The sequence below is a fragment of the Anolis sagrei genome, chromosome 2, assembly GCF_037176765.1.
Source record: "Anolis sagrei isolate rAnoSag1 chromosome 2, rAnoSag1.mat, whole genome shotgun sequence".
Lineage (NCBI taxonomy): Eukaryota > Metazoa > Chordata > Lepidosauria > Squamata > Dactyloidae > Anolis > Anolis sagrei.
In genome coordinates this window covers 102,307,619-102,322,721 of record NC_090022.1, presented here as the reverse complement: position 1 = coordinate 102,322,721, position 15,103 = coordinate 102,307,619, and the positions used below count along the sequence as shown (strand labels likewise).

General features: G+C 40.9%; 1 protein-coding gene across 1 annotated transcript; it reads right to left on the bottom strand.

Moving 5' to 3' along the window:
* Nucleotides 1-3,007: 3,007 nt before the first annotated feature.
* GRPEL2 (GrpE like 2, mitochondrial) lies at nt 3,008-14,193 on the bottom strand. Its single transcript, XM_060765061.2, has 4 exons — nt 14,079-14,193; nt 9,247-9,403; nt 8,701-8,782; nt 3,008-6,800 (listed from the first exon to the last, which is right to left on the bottom strand). The coding sequence occupies exons 1-4, from the start codon at nt 14,162-14,164 to the stop codon at nt 6,451-6,453; spliced, it is 675 nt and encodes a 224-aa protein (XP_060621044.1). The 5' UTR covers nt 14,165-14,193; the 3' UTR covers nt 3,008-6,450.
* Nucleotides 14,194-15,103: the final 910 nt, after the last annotated feature.

Here is a 15,103-nt window from a genome sequence, read left to right as displayed (position 1 = left end):
CCCAACTTCTGCCAACCTAGCAGTTCAAAAACACGCAAATATGAATAGGAACTGCTCCGGCGAAAAGGTAACGGCGCTCCACCATGCAGTCATGCTGGCCACATGACCTTGGAAGTGTCTACGGACAACGCCGGCTCTTCGGCTTACAAATGGAGATGAGCACCACCCCCCAGAGTCGGACTCGACTAGGCTGGATGTCAAGAGGAAACCTTTACCTTGACGGCTATGGCTCTAATGCTGTGGAATCCAGTTGTAGGCTTACAAGATTTTTAGCCTTCTCTGCCAAAACGTGTTGGTGCCTCACCAAACTACAATTCTCAGGACTCCATCGCATTGAGCCATGGCTGTTCAAGTGGTGTCAAACTGCATTCATTCTACGGAGGAGATGCACACTGGGAGAGCACCCACACTTCTGAATTAGAGCCAAGGCGCCTTTCCTATGGAACCATAGAATCAAAAAGCTGGAAGAGAACACATGGCCATCTAGTCCAACCCCGTGTCATGCAGGAAAAGCACAATTAAAGCACACTGAGAGATCGCCACCCAGACTGTTTAAAAGCCTCCAAGGAAGGAGCTTCTGCCACACTCTAAGGCAGAGAGTTCCACTGCTGAACAGCTCTTACAGTCAGGAAGTTCTTCCTAATGTCAATATCCCTGACATTTGAAATTTGTGGTATTTACTGGCCCATGAGGTCTTCCAACTCTATGATTCTATGATTCTATATTTATATCCTGCCTATCTCTACCCCAAAGGGAACTCGTGGCAGCTTACAGATAGGCAATAATTCAATGCCTTAACAACAATATACAGTTAAAAGAAACATTGGAATTAGAAATTAAGATCAAGATTGAAATACATTAAAACAGTTTAAAAACATTACAATCACTATAAAACCATGCTTTCTGCAATCATAATCCAGGCCAATCTGAAAGTCATTGTACATAATTCCAGTCCATCTCTTGCACTATGGTTCTTCTCTGGAGGCTTGATCCCAGAGTCACCTTTTCACTCTTTCTGAAGGTCAAGAGGAGGGGGCCAATCGTAGCACCCTGACAGAAAAGGATAGATATTTTGCAAAACTACAAATTTCAGAGTTCCGTAGCACTGAATCATGGTTATTAATGTTGACAAACTGGTGGGAGTCACAGTCCAACCCTCACACTTTCTCCAGTCAAGGTCATAAATGCAACAGAGGTGAGAAATCATCACATGATTTCAAGATACATAAAAGCATGTACCTATATTTGCTGCGCATTAATGGCAAAGTGCTGATTCTTTGCAGGCTGGGACAATTAATATCCTGTACATGCGGACTTCAGAACTTCACCCTTCCTTAAATGCAAGTTTCCAGACAGCAGATGAAATGTAGTTTTCCAAGCACAAAGTTATCTTTACATCTTTGTTTAATGTTTTGTCTCCTTCAGTATAATTAAAATACCACTGGATGTTTTCTTGAACAAAGTCAAGTACTACTTGTCGTCCGTATCCTTGAATTTCACCCCATAACTATTTTTTTAAAAATTCCCAAAAACAAACCATGGCTTTGCCACTGTATATAAGGGACATCATTTTATGATACCATTGTTTATAATATTTGGACATCCATGGATGTTGATATCACTGAACAAAATGCCAGTGGGTACCAAGGACTTACTGTATTATTTAGAAGGTTGAAATCATATTCCTTACTATTTGGATTTCCTTTATTTTTAAACCAAGATTAACCTGGTGCCAGAAGACATTCAGATTCTAGTTCCTTACAGTAAAATCCTATCCCAGTTCCTTCTGCTAACATACCTTGAGTCCCAGTTTGAGTAGGAAGGTGAAGTATAGATCAAATTGAAACTACCCTTATTTTCTTTCCTAGGCCCCTTCCACACAGCTGAATCAAATCCTGCATTATCTGCTTTGAACTGGGATATATTGCAGTGTGGGCTCAGTTATTCCAGTTCAAAGCAGATAATGTGGATTATTTTGCCTTGATATTCTGGGTTACATGGCTGTGTGGAAAAGCTTCTAGTGAGTTAAAAAAAAAAACCCAGAACTTGGCAATGCTACAAGTCTTGAAGAGTCATTCAGACATGAAAAGTAGAGATAGTACAGAACAGCATGTCCACTGTATCTAAGAACCAGTTATGAAAAATTGGGTTAAGGACAAGGGAAGGGCGTCACACTCAACTTCTTGGGTTGCCGCTAATTCTGCCACTGTAGAATTAATGCAGTTTGACACTACGTTGTCATGGCTCAAAGCTATGGAATCCTGGGACTTGGTATGCTTTGGCAAAGGAAACTAAGGACCTTGTGTGGCCTACAACTCCCAGGATTCATAACATTGAGCCATGGCAGTTAAAATGATGCCCAACTGCATTATTTCTGTAGTATAGATGCACTCCACAATGTAGATGCACCTGGGAAACACTTCAGTATTAAATAAGACTTTCATTTGACCCAGTTGGACTCCTGTGTTTTCATGAGCACATCACGTATCAGATCAGTCTCAACTAGTGGCCACACCAGGTCCTCAACTTCTTGGCAGCTTCATCAAAAAGGAGTAACTGGTGCCAAGAGGACAGTGATTTACCTTCTGAAGAAACAATTTTTGGAGTATTTCTGACTTGTGTAAGATCTGCAAAATGCAATCACTGGGTAGATCTGCAAAACTGAGCAAAAGGAATGTTTGAAAGACCAGGAAAAACCAGCCTCCACAAGAGTAACCATGTTAAGTCTGTGGTATTTGTTGTGGCATAAACTTTCAAAGTCTCGAAATAAATAAAAAGCGTTTGTCAAAGGATTCTGCCAATGGCTGGATTCAATGTTGCAGTTGAGAACTGAAGGAAACTATGCACTGGACAGTGGCTGCACTGAGTCAGCAACAATACCCAGCTACCAGCAGGGCGATGTACAAAAGCACATGCTGGCTTTTTCAAACCAGCAGGGTAATTTAATCTCACTCCTTTTAAGGATCCTTTCTGATTAGGAAACAGCAAGAAATAATCCATTTCTAGATTTCTGGCCAGTTGTGTTTTATTCAGAAGATATTCTAAGCAGTTTTGGAAGACAAACATCTTGAGAGGGTATAATGTGAGGAGATTTGCAGACAACAGTATATTCTCAACAGGGCTTCTGAAGCCTCTTCCACTCATAACCCTTTCCTCCCAAGAAATTTTTATGTGATTCTGTGTAATAGAGGTATAGAAAACAGAAATAATACCAAACATTTACTCATAATAAATCAGATTTGCAAGGCTTGCTAAACAGGTATGAAGTACAACTGAAGCATTTTCTGTAGAGTCCACATTGTTGTTTACAAGTTGTATAAATGGGTGGCATTCAGAAACCTTTAATGTTGCCAATTTTGTTGTTACCACAACACTGGGCTAAGAGAACTCCATTCCAGGCTAGAGCCCATGGCTCATGAAGCAGTGCTCTAAACAGCATGGGTTTTATTTCATTTGCATTCAACAAGGAACTTTGTGTCAAGGACAGCATTTAACTGAATGAATGTCAGCTTCAATTGTTTATTCAGGTTTGTCCATTTATTTTGTAGAAAAAAAATCTAAATGCAAATTTCAGTTTTTGGTATAGGATTTTTCCTGTTTCTGACTACCAGTTCAGCAAGACTGCTCCCTATTCTATTTTCAACCTTTCCAGCACTAATTAAATCATACTCAGACATTTTTGGGAAATAATCTAATTAAATGTTGGCCAACAAGTCAAGATCATAAAAGGGCTGGAAAGCTTCCTTATATTGCTGATCGCGAGTCCACCTAGTTCATTTCTGTCTATTCTAACTGGAAGTGATAAGACCTGTTGGGCTGATGTCTCTCCAAGTCATATTTTCTTAAAAGATTCTTCAACTGGGGATGGGAGTTTTGATCAACAAAAAGTGCAATTTTTGGATTTTCTATTTTTAATTATGCAGCATTTAGACTTATGATGAATTTAACCCTATACCTGCATGTATCACTGTGCTAACTTCAGTTTTGGGACAGACAAGCAGGTGGAAAAACCTTCAGTTTCCAAAGGAATTGACAGATGAACAGTTTTAGAAACTCTTCTGCCAGAAATCCCAATTTTTTATCATTCAGCAGCCAACAACATTATCATGTTCAAAGTGTCTCACAACTGGATTGCTGTGAGTTTTCCTGGCTATACAGCCATGTTCCAGAAGCATTTAAAGTGGGAAAATACATCATCACGGGAACGTTGTGAAGAGTAAACAGTTGTGAAACAATGTGTTGTTGAAGGATTTCATGGCCAGAATCACTGGATTGCTGTGAGTTTTCCTGGCTATATGGCCATGTTCCAGAAGCATTCTCTCCTGGCATTTCATCCACATCTATGGCAGGCATCCACAAATATATAAGCATAACTTGCCTAGTTTCCAACAGACCCCTTGACCTCTGAGGATGCCTGCCTTGTATCCTGCCTTGAGTGCAGGAAGAGGTGGGTAATAAATTAATCATCATCATCATCATCATAATCATCATTATTGTTATTTTTATTATGACAAAGAAGATATTTGTCTAGATTTCTTAACTCATTTTGTCCTAGAACAGTTGGGATGATGGCAACAACCATGGATTTAATCTTAAATGGAGCACTGGATTTGATGTGAACTTTCTTGGATTTTCTTGAAACATACTGGAAACCCAAAGTAGTTGCAGGGTTATTAAATTCAATCTGTATGTAAGTGGAAAACTGCCACTATAGCCACGTTTACCTTCAAAGAAAGGAAGCTTTGTTTTCCAAAAATCAAGGAGACTGAGAAAAAGCTTAAAAGAGAAAATCAAGAAGGCCAAATCCTTTCAAAATACTGGGAGTGATTCAAAACCACAATGGAAGCTCAGCTGGAAATGTGATACATGTCAATCAAGGACATTACAGGCTAGCCATCTTAATATCTATTTCAGGTAAATTTGTGGAAGATGGCACAGGCTTCCAGATGTTGGATGACAACTTCCAACACAACCAATGATGAGGACTTCTGGGAGTTATAGCACAGCAACCTACAGAGAGCCAGTTTTTGCCCATTCCTAACACAGAAGGCCAAGTTTTGTTGAAGAAGAAAAAAAAAACGCCAACATAATTTCTGTTAAAACAAAAACCGTTTTTCAATTATCTTTTGGTTTTTCAAGAGTCAACAAATATATGAATGGGGTGATCCAGCAGACATCACACATCTGAATATTTGAAAACATTATGGTGAAGCAATTATTCAAGGTCTCTTGAGTCAATGGAGAAATTTTGGCATAAAGGGAAGAGTTTTTGGATCAGTAACTACTTACAGAACAGGAAGCACAACATAGGAGTACACTGAAAGTTTCTGGAACACAGGGATGTAAGCAGTGAGGTCGTTCAGGGATTTGTGTTAGAATCAGTACATTTTAACTTGTGGCACATGGCTAAACAGAAATGTTATTCCAGTACACAGGAGCGATGAAAATGACAAAATCCTCTTTCAAGGATCATTGTGTGATTATATTTAAAAACTACCTTTCAACTTCCCAACCACACTTGTAAAACTGTGTGTACTTTTGTCTGCAGCAGCATTCAAACAGTGTATGATACACTACAAAAGGAGCAGAAAAGAAGAAACCAAAATGGAGCAACACCTCTAGGAAAAAGAAAAAAATGATGCTATTTTGTGCTTTTTTTTTTTTTAAGCAAACAGCAACCTCAACTATTTGGTGCTTGGTTGCTTCCTCAGGGCCTTCAGGTTGATTACAGCTACAAATGAGATGCAGGGCTACATAGGATTTTGGTACACCAAGCTCAACTGTTCAGACTTTCTTTTTTTTTTAGAAATATAGAAAGCTGACTGATAGAAAGTTTTACCAACTCAGTATTGCCTACATTAACTTGTAGCTGCTTTCCAGGGACAGGCAGGATTTTTTTGGCAGCCCCATTCAGAGATACTGGGGATGCAATCTTAGCCCCTTCATGAATACAGAACTTTCAAATATTAGGGATTTCATCCACTCATCTGTCATTTAGCAGAGCAAACAGTACTAACAAAATGTTCTTCACATTTTATCTGAGGGGTGTAAATCTGTTCCCAATGGTTAGGGGAGACTCTGAAACAGATTTGGGGAAATGTGCAGAGGAGTATAGGAAACAGGAAAAGAAGAATGCATAACAATGTCTTAGAATTCCTTTCTTCTCCCAAATCCACTGACAAATTTAATGCAGACCTGAGAATCATAACAGAAAAGGCCAGTTTACCTATGTTTGAAAAACATCTGGAAAAAAATATTTATAACATAGGAAAAGTGACATTAAATAACTGTACATCTTGGAAGCAAAGGCCAAGCTGCTGTGCCCATCCTGAGAGACCACAGCATATAATACAAACTTAGCTTAATAAATAGAAATGCCCCAGCAGCAATAGCCATGTGGACCGATATGCCAGTTCTTCTGAATCTCAAGTATTACCATACATCTCTAACTCATTCATGTGATTCTACAGCCACACCTACATGTGCATGTCTAATGGTTCGGCCATGGAGTTTGTAGCCATCCAGAGTCACTAGTGCCACAGTACCTGGATGCATTTCCTCGGCTGGGACATGACACACTATTTCATGATCATATGGATCATATTTGCCACCAACGGGATTCATTTTTTGCAGGCCATGCTTAGCAAATATACTTTGTAGTTTGGATTCTATGAGAGACAAGCCTTCATAAATCTTCTTCAGTGTCAGAGTTGGGTCATTATGTTCTGCTAAAGCACACTCTGTTGTCTTCTCTAGGGCATCTGCTACTTCCACCAGGTCTCTGCAGAGGCTCTGGATGCCTGTAGATACACACACACACACAAATCAAGACATTAAGAAAATAGCCATTCAGAATTTAGATGATGACAACAATTCTTGGAATATTATCCGTTTCCAAAGATTCATAAAAAAAATGATGCTGGATTTCAGAGACAGCAGTAAATGCTTGAGTTTCCTTAGAGTTGCTTTTTGATTTTTTGATTGCCATAATTTACCTTCTGCTGTATAAATGCCCACATAATTGTTCCAAAGTACAAAAATGTAGCAATACATTCTAACTGGCTAGAATGATCAATTAACAACATATCTGGAAAGAATGTCAGAAGATGTGCATTGTATGCCAGGCTCTCAATTTAAAATGAGAAATACGTCTTAAATCACTAAAGCTGCAATGGCATGCATACATGACTGCTTCCAAACGAGTTTATTAAGCCTTCTTGTAGTAGTACAAGAATCAGTAGCTACCAGAGCTTTGCACTCAAATTCTTACAGATTATTTTTTCCAAGTATTACTGAAAAAAATCAAGGGCAGGTTGATGGGGAAACTATAATAGAATTACAGTTGGAAGAGATCACAAGAGCCATCAAGTCTAATCCTTCTGACACGCAGGAGAACAAAATGAAAGCACTCCCAACAGATAGTCATCCAGCTTCTGCTTAAAAACCTCCAGTTAAGGAGACTCTACCATCCTCCAAGGCAGCATACTCCACTGTCAAAAAGCTCTTACTGTCAGGAAGTTCTTCCTAATGTTTGCCTATTTGCCAATCTATTGCTTCTTAAGTCTTGGAGCAGCAGCAGAAAAAAAACTATCCCTTCTCAATTTAACATCTTTTCAAAAATGTAAACATGGTTATCATGTTCCCATTCAGCCTCCTTTCTGAAAGTTAAACATACCCAGCACTCAAAGCTACTCATCATGGGGCTTGGTTTCCAAACGTTTGATCATTTGGGTCGCCCTTCACTGGGCATGTTCTAGCTTCTAAATATCCTGCACCATTTTGCACAGCTTGAATACAGAGGCAAAGAAAGTGTTGAATCATTTTTGGCCTTTTCTCTGTCCCTTGTTAGCAGTTTCCTCATCAACTCAATGTAGGGATCCTATTTCCTTGTTCTTCCTTTTGCGAGACATAACCAGAAAAAAACCCTTTATTGTTTGGAAAGCCTGAGCTCATTGTATACTTCAGATTTTCTGATATTCTGCCTACCTATGCTAGCTATTCATTTGAATTCCTTTTTGGTGATTTCATCCTTTTAAATCTTAGCTAAGTGAGAAATTCTTTAGAAATCAATTCTGGTTTTTTAGAAAACAAAATCTAACTATACTATTATAATTATGCCACTTTCTAAAAGGGTAGCTACTCCTCTTTGTAGCAAATGGGGGATTTAGTAAGATGGTTTGTCCAGGAAGTTGAAGATGTCTTAGAGACTTCCTGAAACTCGTGAGATGTTTCCACTTCAGGTGACTTGTGCATCTTGTCAAAGCACTTAAGTCACTCTGCAAAATGCAGAAATGCTCTAGGCAGCTGAAATTGCTTCAAAGTGTCCTTTGCCAGCACAGAGAACTTAGCTGGTTCTATGGTTTACCAAGGAGCTTGGTGTGATGAAACGGGGGGTGGAAGATGACTAGAATGTGAATGACAGAAAAGCTGGTGTATGGCCCAAGAGCACATTACAGGACTTATTCAGTATCTCTTACAGATATTGTAATCATAGGAAAAACAGAATTGCACCACTGCCATTGTTCCCTCAAAGAATCCCCTAGAAAAGCTTTTTTTCTAATGGTATTAAGCTACTTCACTCTGGCCCACATGAGCCCTTTGAATAGCACAGTATAAAAATGTTTATGGGCAGCATTTTAAAGCTTTAAACACTTCACATAGCCAGGTAAGTATGTATGTCACAGGCACACTTTTACTTACCAAAAATCTTAGCATCCTCTACAAACTTTTGCGTTCTCCGCCTGACATTTTCAGAATCTGTTAAGGCTCTCTGATATCGTTCCTGAACACAGAGCAAGAAACAGTGTCAAATACAAGCTCTTCCTCCAAAGAAACAGAGCAATGAATATTTTATACATCTACAAACATTGGGAAAGAGAACAGGATACAGTCCGTTAGACAAATACAATTTTCCGTGACAGCTTTGGGAAAATGAGAACACTGTTTTTACTAACTGTAGAAATTATTTCAATTATGTAGGTCATTTATGAAAAATGCTAACTTGGCATATTTTCTGGGTCTAATCTATCACCATTCCTGGACATTTTCTATTTCAATTTCATTGGCTTCAGGACCATTTTTAAAAATCATTTTCTCACTTAATTGTAACCTATAAACTCCTTGTAAGAAATAACAAGTTTTGCTACTTATCTCTTTCTCTTATCATTTTGTATTTTGGCTTCATGGCACATGTGGATGATATAGGTCACACACTGAAAGAAAATATAGCTCAGTGAAGTTACTTACTGTCATGACACGGACTTGTTCTTCTAGTTTGATGGCCTTGTGCTCTAAACTGTTTTCATTTAGAAGATGCCTTGGTTCATCATTTGAATCTTCTGGGCCACAGTCATCCCCTGTACTTCTCTGCTGTGCAGCAGTGCTGAAGGCTGAGAGAAAGCCTCTGAAATTGTACAATGAAGATGGGCAATATGAATACGAGGCTAAGAACAAGGCAAGTATTTGTTTTGAAAGTAATGAATCAACTACTGGACTAGGATTGCTGCAGCTGTTCAGGTCGACGTCAAGAGGGCTACTTCTGCACTAAGCTAACAAGAAAGGAATTTCTATTTAGGTGTAGTCTGAGCCCTGCCACATACACAATGGAGGACCTCCTTACAGCAACCCCAAAGGCCCTCCATGTGGCTATTTAGTATAATGCCAAGTTTTTAACTATTCTCAATTTGCTTCTGACCCGATAAATAAATAAATAAATAAAATACTTTGCCAGCAACATTTTATATATATGTATAGTCACACAGATGAGATACAAATATGTAAGCCTTTGCCAACTGTGTTTATGTGATGCCAGCCTGTGCTTGCCAATGAGGCACACCTAAATCATAGTGCAAACATATAATTTAACAGTCTTGCTTCTGGACTTAAATGCTTTGGCTATAAACATCAAATACTGAGAAGATTTACTATGGAACTGGGAATACGAAAAAAACGCTGGACAGCATCTTTGACTTTAAAAAGTGTCACACGCATTCGGAAATAGTACAGAGGTTGAACTTTGAGAGCTTTCTCCTCTGAGACGTGGGTGGATTGAGGAAGGAAGAAGGTTGAGAAGGGACTTGCCTGAATGGCAACAGACACAGGAATGAACCAACATCTTCAAATGACTAGAGAATATCTGGGAAATGCCTTTTGCAATCTGATCCACTAGTCAAGTGTGAAAGGAGACAAAGGTACTGTGTTGTTTTAGTACTAGTTGTACTACTGAGTTTTTGGTTTTCAGTAGTGGCTCTAATTTTATATTGTTTATTAACACTGCAGTTTTACCAATTTCTCTGTGAAAAGTTTTATATGGATGCTCTTAAAGGGAAGTGGGGAAATGAAACAAGATGGAACAGACTGTGCTGGAGGTTAACTTGCTGGCAAAAGCTTATTATGCCTTTACTACTATATCATTCATTGCAAATTATATATAATACACATTATAAGAAACTATTCCATACCGATTGTTTACAATTTCTGTTGAGGAAATTGTAAATTTCCAAATTTTAACTATTGCATTTTCTGTGATTTTCCTTCTTTAAATTAGGGATGGGAATAATATTCATAATTATTTGTTCCCCAGATTGAAAAACATTTTCTCGGCAGTCAGAAAACCCCAGCTGTAATAATGACAACAACAACAATAACAATAATAATACACCAGCAAGAATTCTTCATGATTTTATCCTAGTTTCCAATATCTTGAAATAAACTCCTTTTTTGCACAAAAAAATTTCCTCAACTAAAAAGGTATTCTGCAATATCTTTATGGTCTGTTTGCTTCCTTCCACAATTTTTTATAATTCAAACATGACTGTTCAGAGATGTGGTCTCTTCTTCCCAAAATCCAGGCTGCACCCTTCAGTTCACCCAGATGTACATCCCTTATTGACTCATTCCTAAATTGATGAAAAAGCATGCAAAGCCTGAATCTGGTTCATTTGCCACATTCCTTTCCTGCTGAGATATCACCTGATTGCACATACTCCCTTCTGTACACAGATAAAAGGGCTTTATTCAACTGTACATCATGAAAGGACTGCGGGGACAATCAGATAGGGAGACAAGTGTATCCATTTTCGGCTGAATTTAGTCGCAGTGTTTCCAATGGTCCTCCGTGTTACACAAAACCCAATTCAGTTTCTCATCAGATATTCTGAGCAGCAGACTACATTCCCGGCGGAGGAGGGAGGACCAGTTTCCATGGTTACACATTTCTTACACTTGAATAGTTAGATGGTCAGGAACACAAGCTCTGGATTCATAGAATCATAGAATGGAAGAGACCTCGTGGGCCATCCAGTCCAACCTCCTGCCAAGAAGCAGGAAAATCGCATTCAAAGCACCCCTGGCAGATGGCCATCCAGACTTTATTTAAAAGCCTCCAAAGAAGGAGCCTCCACCACACTCTGGGACAGTGAGTTCCACTGCTGAACAGCTCTCACAGTTAGGAAGTTCTTCCTAATGTTCAGGTGGACTCTCCTTTCCTGTAGTTTGGAGCCATTGTTCTGTGTCCTAGTCTCCAGGGCAGCAGAAAACAAGCCTCCTCCCTATGACTTCCCTTCAAATATTTATACATGACCATCATGTCTCTTCTCAGTCCTTTCTTCTTCAGGCTAAACATGCCCAGCTCTTTAAGCTGCTCCTCATAGGGCATGTTCTTCAGACCTTTAATCATTTTAGTTGCTCTCCTCTGGACACATTCCAGCTGAGAGTCAACATTTCCCTTCAACTGTGGTATCCAGAAATGGACACAGTATTCAAGGTGTGGTCTGACCAAGGCAGAATAGAGGGGTAGATTAAAGGGTGGATGCTGTAATGAACACAATTATTAACCAACAAACCATCCAAATATATGAAGATATAATTGGTTTTTTGGTAAATTCTTAGCAAACAAACAAACCAACCAATTTTTGCTAAGAATTTACCAAAAATCAATTATATCTTATTATCCAGGAAAAAAAATGAGACTGACTGTGGGAGTCACTGATCTTACTAGATCTGCTTATTAAAGACTAAACTTTAACTAAGCCATCCTAGTTACATCCAGTCTTGTCTGTTGGAGGCAAGTGTGAATGTTGCAATTGGCCACCTTGGTTAGCAATGAATGGCCTTGCAGCTTCAAAGCCTGGCTGGTCACTGCCTGGGGAACCCTTTGTTTGAAGGTGTTAGCTAACCCTGATTGATTCTTGTCTGTAATTTCCCTGCTTTTTGAGTGTTGTTCTTTATTTACTGTCCTGATTTTTGAGTTTTTTAAATACAGGTAGCCAGATTTTGTTCATTTTGTTCTAATTCCAGACAGGAAACAATCAGCTTCCAACAAAGGATTCCCCCAGGCAGTGACCAGCCAGGCTTTGAAGCTGCAAGACCATTAAATGCTAATCAAAGTGGCCAATTGCAACATTCACACTTCCCTGCAACAGACAAGGGTTCTTTCTCCCACCCCGGACACTCCACAGATATATAAACCCAATTTTCCTAGTTTCCAACAGACCTCATAACCTCTGAGGATGCCTACCATAGATGTGGGCGAAACGATGTGAGTTTTTCCAGGCAGCCTGGAAAAACTTACAGCAACCCAATAATAATAATAATAATAATAATAATAATAATAACAACATTTTGAACAAATTGGAAATATCTGTGAAAACGCAGCATCTTTTCCTCTTCCTCTCTTCCCTTCTCTTAATCTTATTTCCTCCGGGTTATTGTAGGTTTTTATTTTATTTATTTATTTATTTACTGTATTTGTATACCGCCTTTCTCAGCCTATCGGCGACTCAAGGCAGTTTCCAACAAAACAGTATGCACAGTATCATAGAACATTTTAAAGCATTTCAATTACAAAAACCACAACAACAATAAAAACAACATCATTAGCGTCTCCTTATTGTCAAGCATTGTCCAGTTCCATCGTCAATCGTCCATTCCTATATCATTTATCCATGTCCGTTACTCTGTGTTTGGGAACGCTTGCTCAAACAGCCATGTTTTGACTTGCTTCCGAAACGTGAGGAGGGAGGGAGCAGATCTAATCTCTCTAGAGAGGGTGTTCCATAGCCGGGGGGCCACTGCTGAGAAGGCCCTGTCTCTTGTCCCCGCCAAACGTACTTGAGACGGAGGTGGGACCAAGAGCAGCGCCTCCCCGGACGATCTCAAGGTCCTTGATGGTTCATAAGGGGAGATACGTTCGGACAGGTAAGTTGGGCCAGAACCATTTAGGGCTTTATAGGCCAAGACCAGCACTTTGAATTGGGCCCGGTAGCAAACTGGCAACCAGTGGAGTTAACTCAACAGAGGAGTAGTATGCTCCCTGAGAGCCGCTCCTGTTAGCAATCTGGCTGCTGTTTTTTAGGCTATATGGCCATGTTCTAGAAGCATTCCCTCCTGAAGTTTTGCCTGCATCTATGGCAGGCATCCTCAGAGGTTGTGAGGTCTATGGCAGGCATCCTCAGAGGTTGTAAGACCTCACAACCTCTGAGGATGCGCACTATAGATGCAGGTAAAACGTCAGGAGAGAATGCTTCTGGAACATGGCCGTAGAGCATCCTCTGAGGTTGTTAGATTCATGGCAGGCATCCTCAGAGGTTGTAAAACTTCACAACCTCTAAGGATGTCTGCCATAGATGAAGGCGAAACGTCAGGAGAGAATGCTTCTAGAACATGGCCATATAGCCCGAAAAACCTACAACAACCCAGTGATTCCGGCCATGAAAGCCTTCGACAATACTTATTTCCTCCCTCATGTGACAATTTCCACCCCTTTTTTGGGACGTGAGATGACAAGAGGGTGCATCCACACTGCAGAAATGAACGCGGTTTGGGAGTTCCGTGCAATGGAATGGCGAGGGTTGCAGCTTGGTGGGGCCGAGGCCCCCTTGGGCAGCGACCGAGGAGCTTGGGCTGCTGCAGGGGAAGCCTTCCTTCAGCCCTGGAGACCGAGGGAGGTGTGTCCTCGCGTGACCCCGCGCTCTGGGCGCAGGAGCCACAAAGGGAAAGGGGGGCAGACCCGCCATTAGGCAGCCCAAGGGAGGGGATGAGGGAATGGGGAAGAAGACCCTTCCCCAAGGAAGCCCTACCTGCCGCAGCGGAGCGGGTGCGGGCCGCGCTGAAGCAACGGGCTGAAGCAACGCCGTGCTGCCCGAGCCGAGCTGCCCGCCGCCATCGGAGTAGGAGTAGTAGAGCAGCAGCAGGAGGAGGAGGAGGAGGAGGAAGGAAAAGCCCGCCCCGCCTACAAGTCCCAGCAGGCAACGCGCCCCGTTGGAGGATGAATGAGCGGGCGTGTCCCGCGGACTCCAACTCCCGACGGCCCCCGCGCCAGGAAAACGCCAAGGAGGGGGAGGAGGGATGGGAGCTGGGTGAAGGAAAAGGAGGGAAGAGGGAGGAAAGAAAGAGTGGCCTCATCAACACTGCCATGCAATCCAGATTCTAAATGGAGATTATTTATTGATTTACACTATAAAATCATAGAGTTGGAAGAGACCTCATGAGCCATCCAGTCCAATCCCCTGCCAGGAAGCAGGAAAATTGCATTCAAAGCACCCCCGACAGATGGCCATCCAGCCTCTGTTTAAAAGCTTCCAAAGAAGGGGCCTCCACCACACTCCGAGGCAGAGAGTTCCACTGCTGAACAGCTCTCACAGTCAGGAAGTTCTTCCTAATGTTCAGATGGAATCTCAGTAGGGCAGATTACAATGCACACATACATGGCAAACATTCAGTGGCATTAGATACACAATATATATAGACAGACACAGAGGCAATTTAACATTCCAGCTTTCTGGCTTCATGAGGGTAATCTCGATTCCAGCCACCGAGGGAGCTGTCGCTTCACTGTCATTTCACTGTCCACTTATGACACTGAGTTGTTTGATGGAGTACTTCCTCTTCTTTTGCATGCTGCTGGAGATTTTGATGGTGTCATAAATGAGTTAAATCAGCCTCCCTGTTGGAGTTCAGCCTGTGGATTATGTTTCAAGATCATGGTGCATTACATGTGGGGAAATATAGTCAAGTGATGAAGCATCGTTTCAGAATCCTGCTAAGTTCTTGCTCTTGTCTTATGGAAGCCTTGCTTGGAAGATTCATGTTTAAGGATTTCATG